Below are 17,142 nucleotides of genomic sequence, written 5' to 3' on the forward strand. Positions count from 1 at the left end.
CTTTGCTTCCAACTCCCACCCTGCCCTCAAATTCACCTGGTGCATTTCTGACACCTCCCTTCCCTCTCTCCATCTCACTGTCTCTATCTCCAGAGACAGCTTATCCACCAATGTCCATTACAAACCCACGGACTCTCACAGCTACCTGGACTATACCTCGTCTCACCCTGCTACTTGAAAAATTACCTTCCCCTTCTCTCAATTCCTCTGCTTCTACCGCATCTGCTCTCAGAATAAGGCTTTACATTCTGGAACAAAGCAGAAGTCCTTTCTCAAAGAAAGGGGCTTCCCTTGCTCCACCATCAATGCTGTCCTCAACCACATCTCTTCCGCTTCACGCACGTCTGCTCTTACCCATCCTCCCATCACCTTACCAGGGACAGGGTTCCTTATCCTCACGCCACCAGCCTCCATGTCCAGCATATAATTCTCTGAAACTTCCGCCACCTCCAACAGGATCCCACCACCAAGAACGTCAGTTCCTCCCCCCCCCCCCGCACTTTCTGCCTTCTGCAGGGATCGCTCCCTACAAGACTCCCTTGTCCACTTGTCCCTCCCCACTGATTTCCCTCCTGGCACTTATCCTTGCAAGTGAAACAAGTGCTTCACTTGTCCCCACACCACCTCCCTTACTACCACCAGGGCCCTAAACAGTCCTTCCATGTGAAGCAACACTTCACCTGTGAGTCTAATGGGGTTTGGTGCTCCCGGTATGACCTCCTGTATATGGTTGAGACCCAACGTAGATTGCGAGACTGCTTCGCCAAGCATCTACGCTCTGCCTGTCAGAACAAGAGGGATCTCTGAGTGGCCACCCATTTTAATTCCACTTCCCATTCCCTTTCCGATATGTCCATCCATGGCCTCCTCTACTGTTGCAATGAGGCCACACTTGGGTTGGAGGAACAACATCTAGTATTCCATCTGCGTAGCCTCCAACCTGATGGCATGAACATTGATTTCTCAAACTTCTGGTAATGCCCCCCCTTCACTATTTCCCATCCCCTTTTCCCTCTCTCACCTTATCTCCTTCCCTGTCCATTGCCTCTGTCTGGCGCTCCTCCCCACTTTTCTTTCTTCCATGGCCTTCTGTCTCTTTCACCCATCAACTTCCCAGCTTTTTACTTCTTTCCTCCCCCTTCAGGTTTCACCCATCACCTGGTGTTTCTCTCTCCCTTCCCACGCCTTTTAACTCTACTCTTCAGCTTCTTTTTCTCCAGTCCTGCTGAAGGGTCTCGACCCGAAATGTCAACTGTGTTTTTTTCCATAGACGCTGCCTGGCCTGCTGAGTTCCTCCAGCATTTTGTTGTATTGCTTGTATTTTTTAAAATATTTATTTTTCAACCTGTATGGTTCCCATCTTGTAAAGGATGGATGGGAATAGTAATAATTTTGATATCTCAGTCCAGACTTCCGTCATTTTTTGCATCTTGTGTTTTGTTGTTTTAGGGGTGGAACCAGAACCATTTCAGATTGGAGAACACCTTATTGAAGCAAGTGGGAAACTTCATCTACTGGACAAACTACTGGCGTTTCTACACCCCAGGCATGATCATTAATATTACTTGCATAAGATTGCTTTACTATGATTTCTGTGCATTGTGCCAACATGAATTAATTTTTTAAAACAAATCGAGTTTTACATCAGTGTCTACTCAAAGTTACAAAGCCATTATATTCGTTAGCAATAATATTTGCTTAATGTACCAAGACTGAAAAATATTAGATTAACTCATACAAGTGATCTCAGATTCCTGTTAAAGTATACATCTCTGTAGATGTTTCATATTTTTACTGAAATAGCTACTAAGCAAGATTTTGGGATAAATCTGCACAGTTCGCTGTTAAACCTCTTCAACATGAAAGGTATAAACCAATGGTATGCTCTCAGTTGTTGTTTTAATTGGATTGACTGTTGACTATTACTTTGAGGGCATTTTGGAATTATGCACAGTTCTCTTTTTATTACCTACATTGGCTCTCTACCCTATTTTTCACCTGCCTGTGTGAAACAATCCATGTTTGTTTTCCAGGAAGCTAGCCTCTTAATGAGAACATGGTTTCTGAGAATAGCAATTTCAATTAATCTCCATTGTAAGAAGATCTAAACTGAAATTTAAAATTTACTAGAAAATTGAGATTTGGAGTATGATAACAGCTAACGTTTATCTGATGTTTAGGAAAATTTCTGAAAATAGCAATTTCATAAAATGCTGAAATGGTGAATTTAATTGTTGCATCACAGTCTGGAATGAAGGGGCTACTACACAGGACCAAAAGAAGCTGCAGAAGGTTGTAAATCTAGTCAGCTCCATCTTGGCTACTGGCCTACAAAGTTCTCAGGACATCTTCAGGGAGTGGTGTCTCAGAAAGATAGCGTCCATTATTAAGGACCTCCAGCACCCAGAGCATGCCCTTTTCTCACTGTTGCCATCAGGTAGGAGGCACAGAAACCTGAAGGCTCACACTCAGCAGTTCAGGAACAGCTTCTTCCCTTCTGCCATCCGATTCCTAAATGGACATTGAATCTTTAGACACTACCTCACATTTTTAAAATATACAGTATTTCTTTTGTACTTTTTTTGCACTTAAAAAAAATCTATTCAATATATGTAATTCATTTACTTGTTTATTTATTATTCTTATAATAATAATTTATTATTTATTATTCTTATTTTTATTATTATTATTGTTTTCTCTCTGCTACATTATGTATTGCATTGAGCTGCTGCTGCTAGGTTAACAAAATAGCCCCTCGCTAACAGTCACCAGACTCAGCAGTGAGGAAACCACCATTCTCAGACCCTGTACATTTAGGGTTGATATGACATGGGTCCCACCAAACCCAGGAGGTTGGGATGTTTAGTCGACCCAAACCCCGATCTGAGCGAATACTATATAAATGCTGCCCACTTGCAATTACCCATCGGCAAGAATTAACAGACTGTACACTGGATACAATTATAAAGGAAGTATATTTATAAATTTCAGCCTTATTGAACAGTGCGTAGGAAAAGAAAAAGGAAAAAATAAAAAAAGGCCCTATTACAGTTAACCCAGTCCATATGTGCAATTAAGTTGGAGTTCATCTTGAAGTTGTCTTAAACTCAGAAGCTGGCCCCAGGGTCTGTGGGAAAGCACACACCAATTCCGAATGTCGCTTGAAATCCATCTAGATCAGGCATGGGCAAACTACGGCCCGCGGGCCATATGCGGCCCGTTAAGCTTTTTAATCCAGCCCGCAGAACTTGATGAAATTATATTAATAAACCTTGTTAACGTTTTTTTCCCGCAATTCTGGCGTTTTCCCAATAGATGACGCACTCTATATACATTTGTGGCGACCCATTTCCTGGCACATCTGAACCGGCTCACAATTAGCCAGCGTTCTGGCTAAGGGAGATAGCCTGCGGGGATTTGCGAGCACAGAGCTTTGGAGCCTCTGCGCCACGGGGGGCAGGTTGAGGGAGGCTTAAAAGTGAGGCTGGGGATTTCGAATAAAGTTTTTTTCTTCGACTGCAGTTACCGACTCAGTGTCGTAATTTTAGCGCTGCATGTAGCACACCGCTACACATTGACCTTTGTTGAGGTGCAGCGTATTACTCCATATTTGCACTTTACTCTTTGTTCGGCTCGACCTATTTGTGTGAACAGGCGTTCAGCGTCATGAACATCAACAAAGCCAGCCACAGATCCAAGTTAACTGACCAACACCTCAGATCCATCCTGAGAATCGCCACAACAAAACTAAATCCTATTACAGTTAACTCAGTCCATATGTGCAATTAAGTTGGAGTTCATCTTGAAGTTGTCTTAAACTCAGGAGCTGGCCCCAGGGTCTGTGGGAAAGCACACACCAATTCCGAATGTCGCTTGAAATCCATCTAGACCAAACGGGTTCTCCCACATGAGTATCGGTCCTTCTTCCTTGAAGCCAATCATTTGCACAAAGCACCTTGTGCAACAGGGACAGCATCCTCAGTTGTCTTCCATCCTGCTTTCTCCCAGCTCCCGCCAAAAAGTCCTCGACCCACACCAGTGTTTGTCACAAAAACCATTATGCCCAGCATTTTCTATAACCTTCTCCCAATTCCGCCATCCTGATTGGATGACACTACATTCCCAAACATGAACATCACAACCCCTCTTCTTGAGGTCAAACCCAAACATGATGAAAGCAGAACAGACTGCTCTTACAGAACTGCTAAAATGAAATACCTGCTGCATAGCAGTAAAAATCTCGACCAAGGTGTTACATACAGTTGTAGGCTGATTGGCAGCAACATTTTCTTTGAAGATTTGTCGCTTAATGTAATGGTGAACACAGTCATTGATTTGAATTATGTGCTGTATTTCACATTGACAATGTTTAGCCTTAAATATTTAATTGCATTGTAAAACAATGATATTTAAAATGGTAAGGAGGTGACATATAGTTTGGTAGGTTTTTTAAAGGCTTATGCATAAAATATTAGTGCGTGATGTATGGTAAATTTTCGAGCCATTATTATATAACTGGCATATTCATACAATTGATACACCCCATTCCTCATGGATACTGGGTAGCTACAGTACACTGCGTTTGATATTATCAGTAAGCTATCCACAACCAGTACTATCCTCTCTTTAACCAGAAGTATATGTATCTTGTGCACAGGGAGGAGGAATGAAAAAAATCTCTTAAATATATGAGATAATTAAGCTGTAATTTTAATTTATTCATCAGAGGTCATCGAGTGTTGCTGTTTTCCCAAATGACCAGAATGCTGGATATTCTGCAGGACTATATGGAATATAGAGGTAAATGCTGCAAAGGCTTTTCTATAATGATTCCTTTTTAGCTGGAAATGTTGAAAAAGTGAACATTTGCAGAACGTCTTTGACAATTGGACTTTCCTGTCTCATTTTCTAGTCATAGAAATGGAATTTATTTTAGAAGTGAATTTATTTTGCAACATCCATAACAAGCTTTATAGTTGTGAAAGCAAATGAATGAAAACATGATGTAATTTTTCTATGGAAACGAACAGTCAATGTTTCGGGTCAAGATCGTTCATCAGGACTGAAGAGGGAGGGGGCAGGGGCCCTATAAAGAACAAACACGAGGAAATCTGCAGATGCTGGAAATTCAAACAACAACACACACAAAATGCTGGTGGAACACAGCAGGCCAGGCAGCATCTATAGGGAGAAGCGCTGTTGATGTTTCGGGCCGAGACCCTTCATCAGGACTAACTGAAAGGAAAGATAGTAAGAGATTTGAAAGTAGTGGGGGGAGGGGGAAATGCGAAATGATAGGAGAAGACCAGAGGGGGTGGGATGAAGCTAAGAGCTGGAAAGGTGATTGGCGAAAGTGATACAGAGCTGGAGAAGGGAAAGGATCATGGGACGGGAGAAAGAAAGGGGGGGGAGGAAGCACCAGAGGGAGATGGAGAACAGGCAAACAACTAAATATGTCTGGGAAGCGGTAAGAAGGGGAGGAGGGGCATTAATGGAAGTTAGAGAAGTCAATGTTCATGCCATCAGGTTGGAGGCTACCCAACCGGTATATAAGGTGTTGTTCCTCCAACCTGAGTTTGGATTCATTTTGACAATAGATGAGGCCATGGATAGACATATCAGAATGGGAATGGGATGTGGAATTAAAATGTGTGGCCACTGGGAGATCCTGCTTTTTCTGGTGGACCGAGTGTAGGTGTTCAGCGAAATGGTCTCCCAGTCTGCGTCGGGTCTCACCAATATATAAAAGGCCACACCGGGAGCACCAGACGCAGTATACCACACCAGCCGACTCACAGGTGAAGTGTTGCCTCACCTGGAAGGGCTGTCTGGGGCCCTGAATGGTGGCGAGGGAGGAAGTGTAAGGGCAGGTGTAGCACTTGTTCTGTTTACAAGGATAAATGCCAGGAGGGAGATCGGTCGGAAGGGATGGGGGGGGGATGAGTGGACAAGGGAGTCACGTAGGGAGCGATCCCTGCGAAAAGCAGAAAGGGGGGAGGGAAAAATGTGTTTGGTAGTGGGATCCCATTAGAGGTGGCGGAAGTTACGGAGAATTATACATTGGACCTGGAGGCTGGTGGGGTGGTAGGTAAGGACAAGGGAAACCCTATCTGGGGTGGCGGGTGAATGGGGTGAGGGCAGGTGTGCGGGAAATGGGAGAGATGCATTTGAGAGCAGAGTTGAAGGTGGACGAAGAGAAGCCCGTTTGTTTAAAAAAGGAAGACTTCTCCTTCGTCCTGGAATGAAAAGCCTCATCCTGAGAGCAGATGCGGTGAAGACGGAGGAATTGTGAGAAGGGGATAGTCTTTTTGCAAGAGACAGGGTGGGAAGAGGAATAGTCCAGGTAGCTGTGAGAGTCTGTAGGCTTATAGTAGATATCAGTAGATAGGCCATCTCCAGAGATGAAGACAAAATGATCAAGAAACGGGAGGGAGATGTCGGAAATGGACCAGGTAAATTTGAGGGCAGGGTGAAGGTTGGAGGCAAATTATAAAGGATTATAATTATAATTATAAATTATAATTGGAGGCCCTATTAAGAAGGTGGGGGGAGGGTGGGAAGGAGAAGGCTGGTAGGTGCCAGGTGAAAAACCAGTAAGGGGAAAGATTAAGGGGTGGGGGAGGGGAAGTAGCGAGGGGATAGGCAGGAAAGGTGAAGGAGGAATGTAAGGGGAAAGCACTGGTTTTTCACCTGGCACCTTTCAGTCTTCTTCTTCCTACCCTTCCCCACCTTCTTAAAAGGGCTCCTGCCCACTTCCTCTTTAGTCCTGACGAAGGGTCTCGGCTCGAAACGTTGACTGTTCATTTCCACGGATGCTGCCCGACCTGCTGAGTTCCTCCAGCGTGTTGTGCGTGTTGTTTTGACACCAGCATCTGCAGTGTACTTTGCGTTTATGTAATATTTCTAAGTGTGTCCTTTCTGTTTTAAGAGATTAACTCCTGAAGGCAAATGTAACTTTGGTTGCTTGAACAAAGCTTACTAAATGGGTTACCTCTGCCCTATCAGTATACCTTTCGCATGATTTATGATGAAACATCCCATGATCCTTTTGGCCACTGTCAATGATGTTAAAGATCTCATGGTATAATTTCGAAGTAAAGCAGAGGGATCGTCTCTGATGTCGTTGCCAATATTCATCACTCAAACAATATCCCCCCAAGTAATCTGTTGTTAACATTTTACTGGGACTTTGCCTGTGCACTTGCTGGCATATTGTTTCCTACATTACAATGGTACTTACATGACTTCAAATAGTTTAGGTAAACCATGAGTTTGTGTCAGGCACTATATATAAGTTGATGCTTTTATTAATATTGTGTGATTCATACATATATTCCTAATCTTACTTTCTTGAAGGTTACAGCTATGAACGTATGGATGGGTCAGTACGTGGAGAAGAACGGTATCTTGCAATCAAAAACTTTAATCAACAAGATGTATTTGTTTTTCTCTTAAGCACCAGAGCAGGTTTGTAGGAATAAGCATGATTTCCCCCCCTAAAATAATACAGCTGATTTAAAATCATAGGGTTCTACTGGACAGAAAGAGATCATCATGGCACTACAGGCTATGGTTAGGTCTTATCCTACCTGTGTACTTTGTTATAAAATATTTACCTGTGTTCTTAAAATGTTTCCTGGGCACTATTTCCAACATTGCTTCTGATAGAACATTCCATACATTAAAAAAGAACATGTTAAGTGCTTTGTTTCTTTGTAGATCATTTAAAATTTATTTTAAACCTTACTGTTCTTATTAAAAGAAAATCACTTTTTTGGTGCAGTTTTGTGGCTGAAGCCTCTCATCACAATATATGTTTTTTCCTCTTGTCTGTCAAATTACATGTCTGACTGACATGGCTCATTTGTTTTAAGATGGTTATGAGTAAGGATAAAATTGGATCTTGCCGGAAGGTACTAAATTGGGGGAGGGCAAATTAGATCGAGTTCTCTGAGGAGGTGACAAAGGTGCTTGATGAGGATAAGGTAGTGGGGATGTTGTCTACATTATCTTTAGTAAGGCATTCGAAAAAGCCCTTCATGGAAGGTTGATTCAGAAGATAAGGATGTATTGGATCCATGGTGAATTGCTAGTCTGGATTCAGGACTAGCTTGCCCATAGAAGACAGACAGCAGGGTTGGAAGGCTATTATTCTGGCTGAAGGTCTGTGACCAGTGGTATTCCACAAGGATCAATGCTGGGGCTTCTGTTTTTTTTATTATTAAGTGCAATCGCAATAGCCAGATCAGAAATGCTGATCAAGTCAACTAGTTCCCAGAGAGAACTCTGATAGGCCAATCAGATGGTTCACTGCTGCTCAGCGATAGAACACAAAAAAAATCTTATGTACAATTAAGAAACATTAAAAAATAGTAGAAATACTGGAGTCATGATGATCATGATGAAGTCTGCTGGAGAGAGACACTTACACACATGCTGTCCTGCATAATTCAGAGAGATTGAAGGATAAGGTTGCAGGGTGACAAAACGTGACAGGAGCACTTGGAACTGAAAACTGATCCCTACCAGGAGAAAACAGCACCTGATCTTTCCGCACTATTCTCCAGTAGTTTAGGGACTAAGTCCAGCCGGAACATAACTCACAACTGCTCTTGAAAGTCAGGTATTAACCCTACCTGCCAACAACCAAGCATTGCCATCCTGGTCCCCTTCATGATAGCTTATGAAGAAGCATGTGACTTTCCTCCCAGAGATGATCGGTGTTTGTGCACTCGACTCTTGAAGGCTTGGACCCCATCGTCGCAGATGTTTCCGACCACAGCATCTGGAAGGCTGTTCCAAATTCTGATCGCACAGTGAAGGAAGCTTCTATCCAGTGTGTAGGTTCTCGCATCAGGCACAGAAACAGCATGAGCAGGCATAGATAAACTTGATTGTGTGGTGCGCTGTCTCTCATATGATAAGGCAGCATGGCACGAAGGTTGCAGGGCTGTGGCTGGAGTGCATTTTGTACAGCACAGTAGCTGCAGCAACCACAGTACTCCACAGTAGTCTGTGGTGTAAGCTACTGATGGCTAGCTTCTCACGAGCTGTGGCTTCATCTACACCTATAATCCTGACAGCCTTTCTCAGGATGTTTGTGATATCTATCAAAGATTTGAATTTAAAATGTAAACGGGTGTTAGGTGCCTAGAATAGGTATTCGTGAAAATAGGCAGTTTGGTGATGTCGAAGGGGCTCTTAGATAGACAAATGAATATGAAGGAAATGGAGGGATATAGATGATACACAGGAAAAGAACATTAAGTAAAAATAAGCATCAAAATTAATACAACATTTTTGGCCTAATAGCCAACCTAACGCTCAAATGTTATGATTTTCTTTTTAAAACAGGTGGAGTAGGAATGAACCTGACTGCTGCTGACACTGTCATATTTGTAGACAGTGATTTCAATCCTCAAAATGACCTTCAGGCATCTGCAAGGGCCCACAGGATTGGCCAGAAAAGGTGATGGGATTATACTCATTAGAATGATCTGCTTATATTTGAACCCATACATTACTTTTCTTGACGTTGGTTGAAAGGTCTAGCTCCATATGTTGAATCTTTTGCAGGCTTCCAAAATTTACATGGATAGGCAAATTGCCCTCCAAAAGTATGGTTTTTGAAATTTGTTCTTTAATGCCATGCTATTGACAGTTAATGCTGCACATCATGGATGGCGTTTTCCTTTGCCAAGTGCTAGCTTGTTTCATCCTACAGATTATTGTTGTCGAAAATTATTCTATAAGCATTCCTTAAGATAAGTTGACAGGAAGAATTTGGAACTGAATTCACTCCAATGAGTAACTAGATTGAAATTGAAAGCTGGTTTGGTTGGTTTGGGCGGCTGAGGATTGCAAAATAAGAAAGGTTTATTCAATGAAGTGGTGGGACTGGAGGTCATGAATGGCTGACCCCTTTCTTCAACTCCACCCCTGGCAGGGAATAGATATTGGTGTTTCTGCTATTTTAAGCATCTGACTTTTTCAAATGTTGGTGTTGCCAAAATATATTAATTACAAAGATTTTACTTCCTGAATGCTTTTTGGTGTATCTTATGGATTTCGGGCTGCTGATCATGAAAATCAGCATGAAATTTCCCTAATGTGCACCATTTTTGTAAAAATAGCCTGTATTTGTTATTTCAATTCATAATTCAAGTCAGTTAAAATATTGCCCACAATGTAAACTGAACAGTTTTCTGTCTTGTCCAGGCATGCCTGGACATGCTTAGGCAGGGTGGATACTGCACAGCGGGACAGGTTTTAGAAAGGCTATAAAAGCATCAGGCACACACCGTTCTGTGCATTGTGTTTACATGTATATCGGTTTGCAATCATGTTGCTGCGCATGCTCTATGTGCATGGAATATCATATGTACTCATTATAATAAATTAATTGTATCTTCAGGAGTATTTGTGATAGCAAAATGTTTCGCCAATGTTGCTGCAGCCACCGTACTTTCTGTTATATTGTAGCGAGTATATGCTTAAATCTCAGACAGTGTATGACTCCTCTTATTTAAAAAAAAAGCCTATGAGCTCTACTTTTTACGTAGAAAAGGTGACAAAAACAAAATCTGGGCTCCTCACACTTGTTGCTTAACATGCGCTGTTGAACTTAGAGCTTGGTTGGGGGGTACTTGGATGTCAATACACTTCGCTGTCCTAAAGATATGGCAAGAACTTAAGGATCATGTTCTCGTCTGTCTGACCAGTGTGCCTGGTTTCTCTACTAAAAACAAGAAATCCATTGAATACCCCAATATCCCTTCAGCCATGAGACCTGTGCTACATGATGATAGTTTTCTGGTACTGAACCCACCAGACACATGGAGTCTAGAGGAGACAGACTAAGATGCCATGATGCACAAGCCAGGAATGGAAAATAATATTGATACTGATTTCGAACCCTTTATGTCAATTGAGCCTCATCTGATAACTCAATGTGAGCTAAATAACCTGGTCAGAGTCAAATTTGTCAAAGGCAAAGACAGAATTACTGAGTTCAAGACTGCAATGATGCAACCTGTTGTCACCAGACACAAAAGATTCCGCAAAGGATTTTGGTATTAGTGGCAGATGCTTCCCAGAATAAGTGATGCCAAGATTAAGGAAGGCATTTTTGTTGGTCCACAAATCAAACAGGTCAGAAATGACAGGCAATTTGAAGAACTTCTAATCGGACCGGAGAAAATCGCATGGAAGCATTCAAGAATGTTGTTAAAATTTTTCTTGGCAACTGCAGAGCACCAAACTATGTGCAGCTGGTTGTTTACATTTTTCAAGCATACAAAACCATGTGGTGCAACTTGTCACTAAAGATTAATTTTATGGATTCCCATTTCGACTTCTTCCCTGCAAATCTTGGCAATGTCAGTGACGAGCATGGAAAAAGGTTTCATCAGGATATTGCAGAATATTGAAAAGGTATCAGGGCAACTGGAATCCATCAATACTGACTGATTGTTGTTGGATACTTAAGTCAGAAATTGAGTACAAACGAACATCATCAGCAAAACATCCTTAACTTTGTTGAACTATGGCAAAGCACCAGCACTTTTATACAATATCCAATAAAAGTCCATTTCTTGTTTCTCCAAATTCCTACATGATACAAATAGTCTGCAATTTTATTTATGTTCGGCTTCAAATGGTCTATCATAACCACAAAAGAATTCCGAGGAAGCGACAATTCTGAAAAAAAATTGCTGTAGAGTGTTATATTGAAGTGATTTTAATATGAATATTTTTAAGATGGAAGTCAACATCATCACATAATGTCGCCAGAAATACACTCCTGAACTTGTAAATCAATGCCCTCCTTACTGATTCTGCAACTTTGGCTTGTTCAGGTAGACAGAACTGTGAAGAGATTGAGTTTGTTGGGTCCTCTGGTTCTACCTAACAATTCTATACAAAAATATCCTTGATTTGACTTCTCCAAATACATAGTTATTGCAAACAAAAGCAAAATATTCAGATCAAGATTATGTGCAGCCTTGTCCAAGAGAGAAGGGGTTCACAGAACTTTGAATTGGTCCATCCATCTCTTAAATTAATGCATATAGAGATACAGAGTATCAATGAACTGCAATCAGAATCAGGTTTAATATCACTGGCATGTGTCATGAAATTTGTCAACTTTGTGGCAGCAGTATAATGCAACACATGATACAGTGATATATAAAAATATGTAGTGTGCGTATGTGTGTGTAATCAAATAGTTAAATAAGTTGGGCAAAAGCAGAAATAAAAAAGTAATGAAGTAGTGTTCATGGTTTCAATGTCCATTCAGAAATTGGATATCAGAGGGAAAAAATCTGTTCCTGAATCACTGAATGTGTACCTTCAAGCTTCCATGCCTCCTTTCTGTCGGTAACAGTGAGAAGAGGGCATGTTCTGTGTGGTAGGTGTCCTTAATAATGGATGCTCCCTTTTTGAGGCACCGCTCCTTGAAGAAGCCTTGGGTACTACAGAGGCTAGGACCCATGATGGAACTGACTAATTTTACATCTCTTGGTTGAAAAATTACATTTCTGAAGCAGGACCACAAATAATGTTTCTCTTCTCCCTTTCTCTCTGATTGTGGGCTAAAATTGGTACATTTAAATAACTCTTTCTTTAAAGACATATACAGTTTTGCTTTTGTGTGCAGTACCTATGTAGTTAGAGAAATCAAATCCAGGACACTTTTGTATAGAATTGATCTGTAGAACCAGAGGAGCCAATGCACTCGATTCACTGCTACACCATTATCAGGAACAATTATTGTGCTATCCACCACCTGCACTTTGGCAAGTCTGATCACCTGGCTGTACTTCTACACTCAGTATACAGAAAGAGACTGAGGACCATAGCACCAGTGTGAAGATTGCGAAGTTATGGTCAAGGGATGTGGAATACTGTTTATCAGACAGTGTTAAATCAGTAGACTGGACCATGTTCAGGATTCATCTTTGAATGAATATACCACTGCCATCACTGACTTCATCAAGACCTGTGTGGATGAGTGTGTGCCTTTAAGAACAGAGCTAATTATTCCCAAACTGAACCCCTAGGATGAAAGCAGCCTGTTGATGACTAAATCTGTGGCTTTCAAGAGTGGCAATACAGAATTCTACAAGAAGTGCAGATGAGAGCGAAAAGGCAATTCCAAGTGAAGATAGAAATAACATTGAATGCATGACAGCTGTGGCAAGGTTTGCATGTTATTACTGCCTATGAGGCAAAATCTAACAGCATAATTGGCCCTGATGCTTCACTCCCCATTGGACTCAGTGCCTTTTATGCATGCTTTGAAAGGGAGAATAACACTACGCTTGTACGCAGCTGGTGACCCTGTGATCTTTGACTCAGAGCCCAGAGTCCAAACATCTTCTAATAAAGGTGAGCCCTCACAAGGTATCAGGCTCAGTTGGTATACCTGACTGGATACTGAAAACGTCTGCTGAATAACTGGTGGGAGTATTTGGGGACATCTTTAACCTCTCACTGTTGCAGTCTGAGAATCGTACCTGCATCAAAAGATCAAAAGAGCGTCAGTCAATGCCCAAGAAGAGCAGGGTGAGCTGCCACAATAACTATCACCTTGTAGCACTCGCATCTATTGTAATGAAGTGCTTTGAGAGGTTGGATGTGCCTAGAACAATCTCCTGCTTGAGCAATGACCTGGTCACTGCATTTTGCCTCCAGATCCCGTCTCCCTGGCTCTTCAGTTTGCTTTGGAACATCTAGACAACTGCAAGATGTACGGCAAGATACAGTTTTTCATTTATAGCTTTGTGCTCAACACCATCATTCCCTCAGTATTAATCACCAAGTTACAGCCCCTGGGCCTCTGTACCTTTGTCTGCAACTGGATCTTTAACTTGTTTACTGAGAATTCACAGTCATTGCAGATTGGTAATAACTTCGCCTCCCCACTGACTATCACTTAGGCGCACCTGACAAACTCGTGCTTAGCCTACTGCGCTACTCTCGATACACTCATGACTGTGTGGCTTAGCACAGTTCAGATGCCATCTATAAATTTGCCGATGACACCATTGCTGTTGGTAGGATCTCAGATGGCAATGTGGAGGCTTATGGAAGAAAGATAAATTGGCTGTTTCAGAATCAGGTTTATTATCACCGGCACGTGACGTGAAATTTGTTAACTTAGCAGCAGCAGTTCAATGCAATGCATCATCTAGAAGAGAGAGAAAAGAAGATAATAATAATAAATAAAATAAAACATAATAATAAATAAACAAGTAAATCAATTACATATTTTGAATAGATTGTTAAAAAATGTGTGAAAGCAGAAATACTGTATATTAAAAAAAAGTGAGGTAGTGTCCAAAGCTTCAATGTCCATTTAGGATTCGGATTGCAGAGGGAAAAAAGCTGTTCCTGAATTGCTGACTGTGTGCCTTCAGGCTTCTGTGCCTCCTACCTGATGGTAACAGTGAGAAAAGGGCATGCCCTGGGTGCTGGAGGTCCTTAATAATGGACGCTATCTTTCTGAGACACCGCTCCCTAAAGATACCCTGGGTACTTTGTAGGCCAGTGCCCAAGATGGAGCTGACAAGATTTACAACATTCTGCAGCTTCTTTCGGTCCTGTAGCCCCTCCATCCCAGATAGTGATGCAGCATGTCAGAATGCTCTCCACGGTACAACTATAGAAGTTTTTGAGTGTATTTGCTGACACGCCAAATCTCTTCAAACTCCTAATAAAGTATAGCCGCTGTCTTGCCTTCTTTATGACTACATTTATATGTTGGGACCAGGTTAGATCCTCAGAGATCTTGACACCCAAGAACTTAAAGCTGCTTACTCTCTCCACTTCTGATCCCTCTGTGAGTGTTGGTATGTGCTCCTTTGTCTTACCATTCCTGAAGTCCACAATCAGCTCTTTCGTCTTACTGATGTTAAGTGCCAGGTTGTTGATGCGGCACCATTCCACTAGTTGGCATAACTCACCCATGTATGCTCTGTCATCACTACCTGAGATTCTACCAACAATGGTTGTATTGTCAGAAAATTTGTAGAAGGTATTTGAGCTATGCCTAGCCATACAGTCATGTATATACAGAGAGTTGAGCAGTGGGCGAAGCATACACCCCTGAGGTACGCCAGTGTTGAGGAGGATATGTTATCACCAATCTACACAGGCTATGATCTTCCAGTTAGGAAGTTGAGGATCCAATTGCAGAGGGAGGTACAGAGGCCCAGGTTCTGCAACTTCTCAATCAGGATTGTGGGAATGACGGTATTAAATGTTGAGCTATAGTCGATGAACAGCATCCTGATATAGGTGTTTGTGTTGTCCAGGTGGTCTAAATCGTGTGGAGAGCCATTGAGATTGCATCTGCCATTGACCTATTGTGGCAATAGGCAAATTGCAATGGGTCCAGGTCCTTGCTGAGGCAGGAGTTCAGTCTAGTCAGTGGTGTAACAACAACAACAACCTTGCACTCAACATCAGCAAGACAGAGGAATTGATTGTGGACTTCAGGAAGGGGAAGTTGGGGGAACAAACACCTGTGCTCATTGAGGGGCCAATGGTGGAAAGGCTGAGCAGCTTCAAGTTCCTGGGTGTTGACATCTTAACAGGATCCATCCCGGCCCCAACACATTGATGCAATCATAAAGAAGGCTCAATGGTGCCTGTATGTCATTAGGAGATTAGGTATGTCGCCGAAGGCCTATCAGTTTCTACAGATGTATAGTGGAGAACATTCTGACTGGTTGCATCAGAGCCTGGTGTGGAGGCTCCAATACACAGGATCGCAAGAGGCCTCAGAGGGTTCGAGACTCACTGGCACAACCCTCTCCACCATCAAAGACATCTTCAGGAGGTGGTGCCTCAAGAGACCTGTATCTGGACCCTCACTATCCAGGACATGCCCTCTGCTCAGTAATACCACCAGGGAGGAGGTAGAGGAGCCTGAAGACCCACATTAAACTTCCCCTCTGCCTTTAGATTTCTGCATGTTCCAAGAATCCTCATTACTACTTTTGTTTTGTACTATTTACTTTGTGCCGTACTGTACTGCTGCCTCATGGCAACAAACTTCACATTGTATGTCAATGATATTAAATCAATTACACTCTTTCAATTAGAGGTGTGTGGTTGAGGCAGAACATCATGGTTTTCTTTTACAAATAAATGGATCTGAGCAGATCCCACTAGGGAAGTATCCTGCTTCCATTAATTGTTTTGTGGTATTGGATTCATCTCCAAGTACCTCGTCAAAGTGTTATCAATTCATTCTCTATTTTTCTATTGAATGGAAGTTTCCCCATCACTTATTAATTTAGCTCCAAACCAAAATTCAATTATACCAAATGTTTCCAAACGTAAGGCATTGTTACAAAATCCATGTTTTGTTTTGGTCTGTTTGCATGTTTATGTAAAACAACAATATCATGGCAATGTAAGTAAAAATCTCATAATGTAAAGAATTGAAGCTGAAAAGTAAGTTATCCATGTTAGACTGCACGAACAGTGTATGGCTATTTGTTTATACAAAAATTGGTATGGCTAAGCTTAGAACATGATGTCTTGACAAGTTGGTGCAATTTGTCAAGATGAATGGAAACTTTTTCTCCTCTAAAGATATCTTTTGTACAAAGACCAGTTAAAATTATTCGCCTGATCGGAAGAGACACAGTTGACCAGTTGATATACAGCCGGGCTATGTCAAAATTGCAGTTGACAAATACTTTGATTGAAGGTGGTCAATTCTCAATGAAGGAACAAGAAGAATCATCTGGGACTTCTGATATGCAGGTGAGCAATTGCTAACCATTATGGTCCAAATAGGCAAAGAAGTCATGGGTCTGCTGTTGTAATGTGACTTTCTATTTCTATCTTGGATTGGTACCTAACTATCATTTAGAATCAAAAGTCTTAAACTCCATACATGATGATTTTGCCATGTTAAACATGTCAAAAAGATAGTTCTGTTCTCACTTCTGCAGGATTGTTGGTCAGGGGCTGTGCAGTCTGGGCTTGAAAACAGTTTCAACATGTGTTCAATCTTAAATAATCCAGCATTTTATCCACACCATGTAGCAAACTGCTTACAGTTTTGCCAGTATTAATATTTTCCCTACTATCTTATGTGCAATTGGTACTGGCTATTACCAT

The 17,142-nt window shown here is 41.8% G+C and overlaps 1 protein-coding gene across 4 annotated transcripts in view; it reads left to right on the forward strand.

Annotated features, from left to right (window-relative positions):
• The window catches only part of chd1l (chromodomain helicase DNA binding protein 1-like), a 103,276-nt gene that overhangs the window by 42,173 nt on the left and 43,961 nt on the right, over window positions 1–17,142 (forward strand). For all 4 annotated transcript variants that reach the window (XM_059968649.1, XM_059968648.1, XM_059968650.1 and 1 more), the window contains 5 exons: window positions 1,450–1,546; window positions 4,727–4,800; window positions 7,357–7,467; window positions 9,355–9,469; window positions 16,626–16,782. In XM_059968649.1, the coding sequence (XP_059824632.1) occupies window positions 1,450–1,546; window positions 4,727–4,800; window positions 7,357–7,467; window positions 9,355–9,469; window positions 16,626–16,782 (554 nt within the window). The remainder of the gene's footprint in view (window positions 1–1,449; window positions 1,547–4,726; window positions 4,801–7,356; window positions 7,468–9,354; window positions 9,470–16,625; window positions 16,783–17,142) is intronic.

This window comes from Hypanus sabinus, chromosome 4 (genome assembly GCF_030144855.1).
Source record: "Hypanus sabinus isolate sHypSab1 chromosome 4, sHypSab1.hap1, whole genome shotgun sequence".
NCBI classification, from domain to species: domain Eukaryota; kingdom Metazoa; phylum Chordata; class Chondrichthyes; order Myliobatiformes; family Dasyatidae; genus Hypanus; species Hypanus sabinus.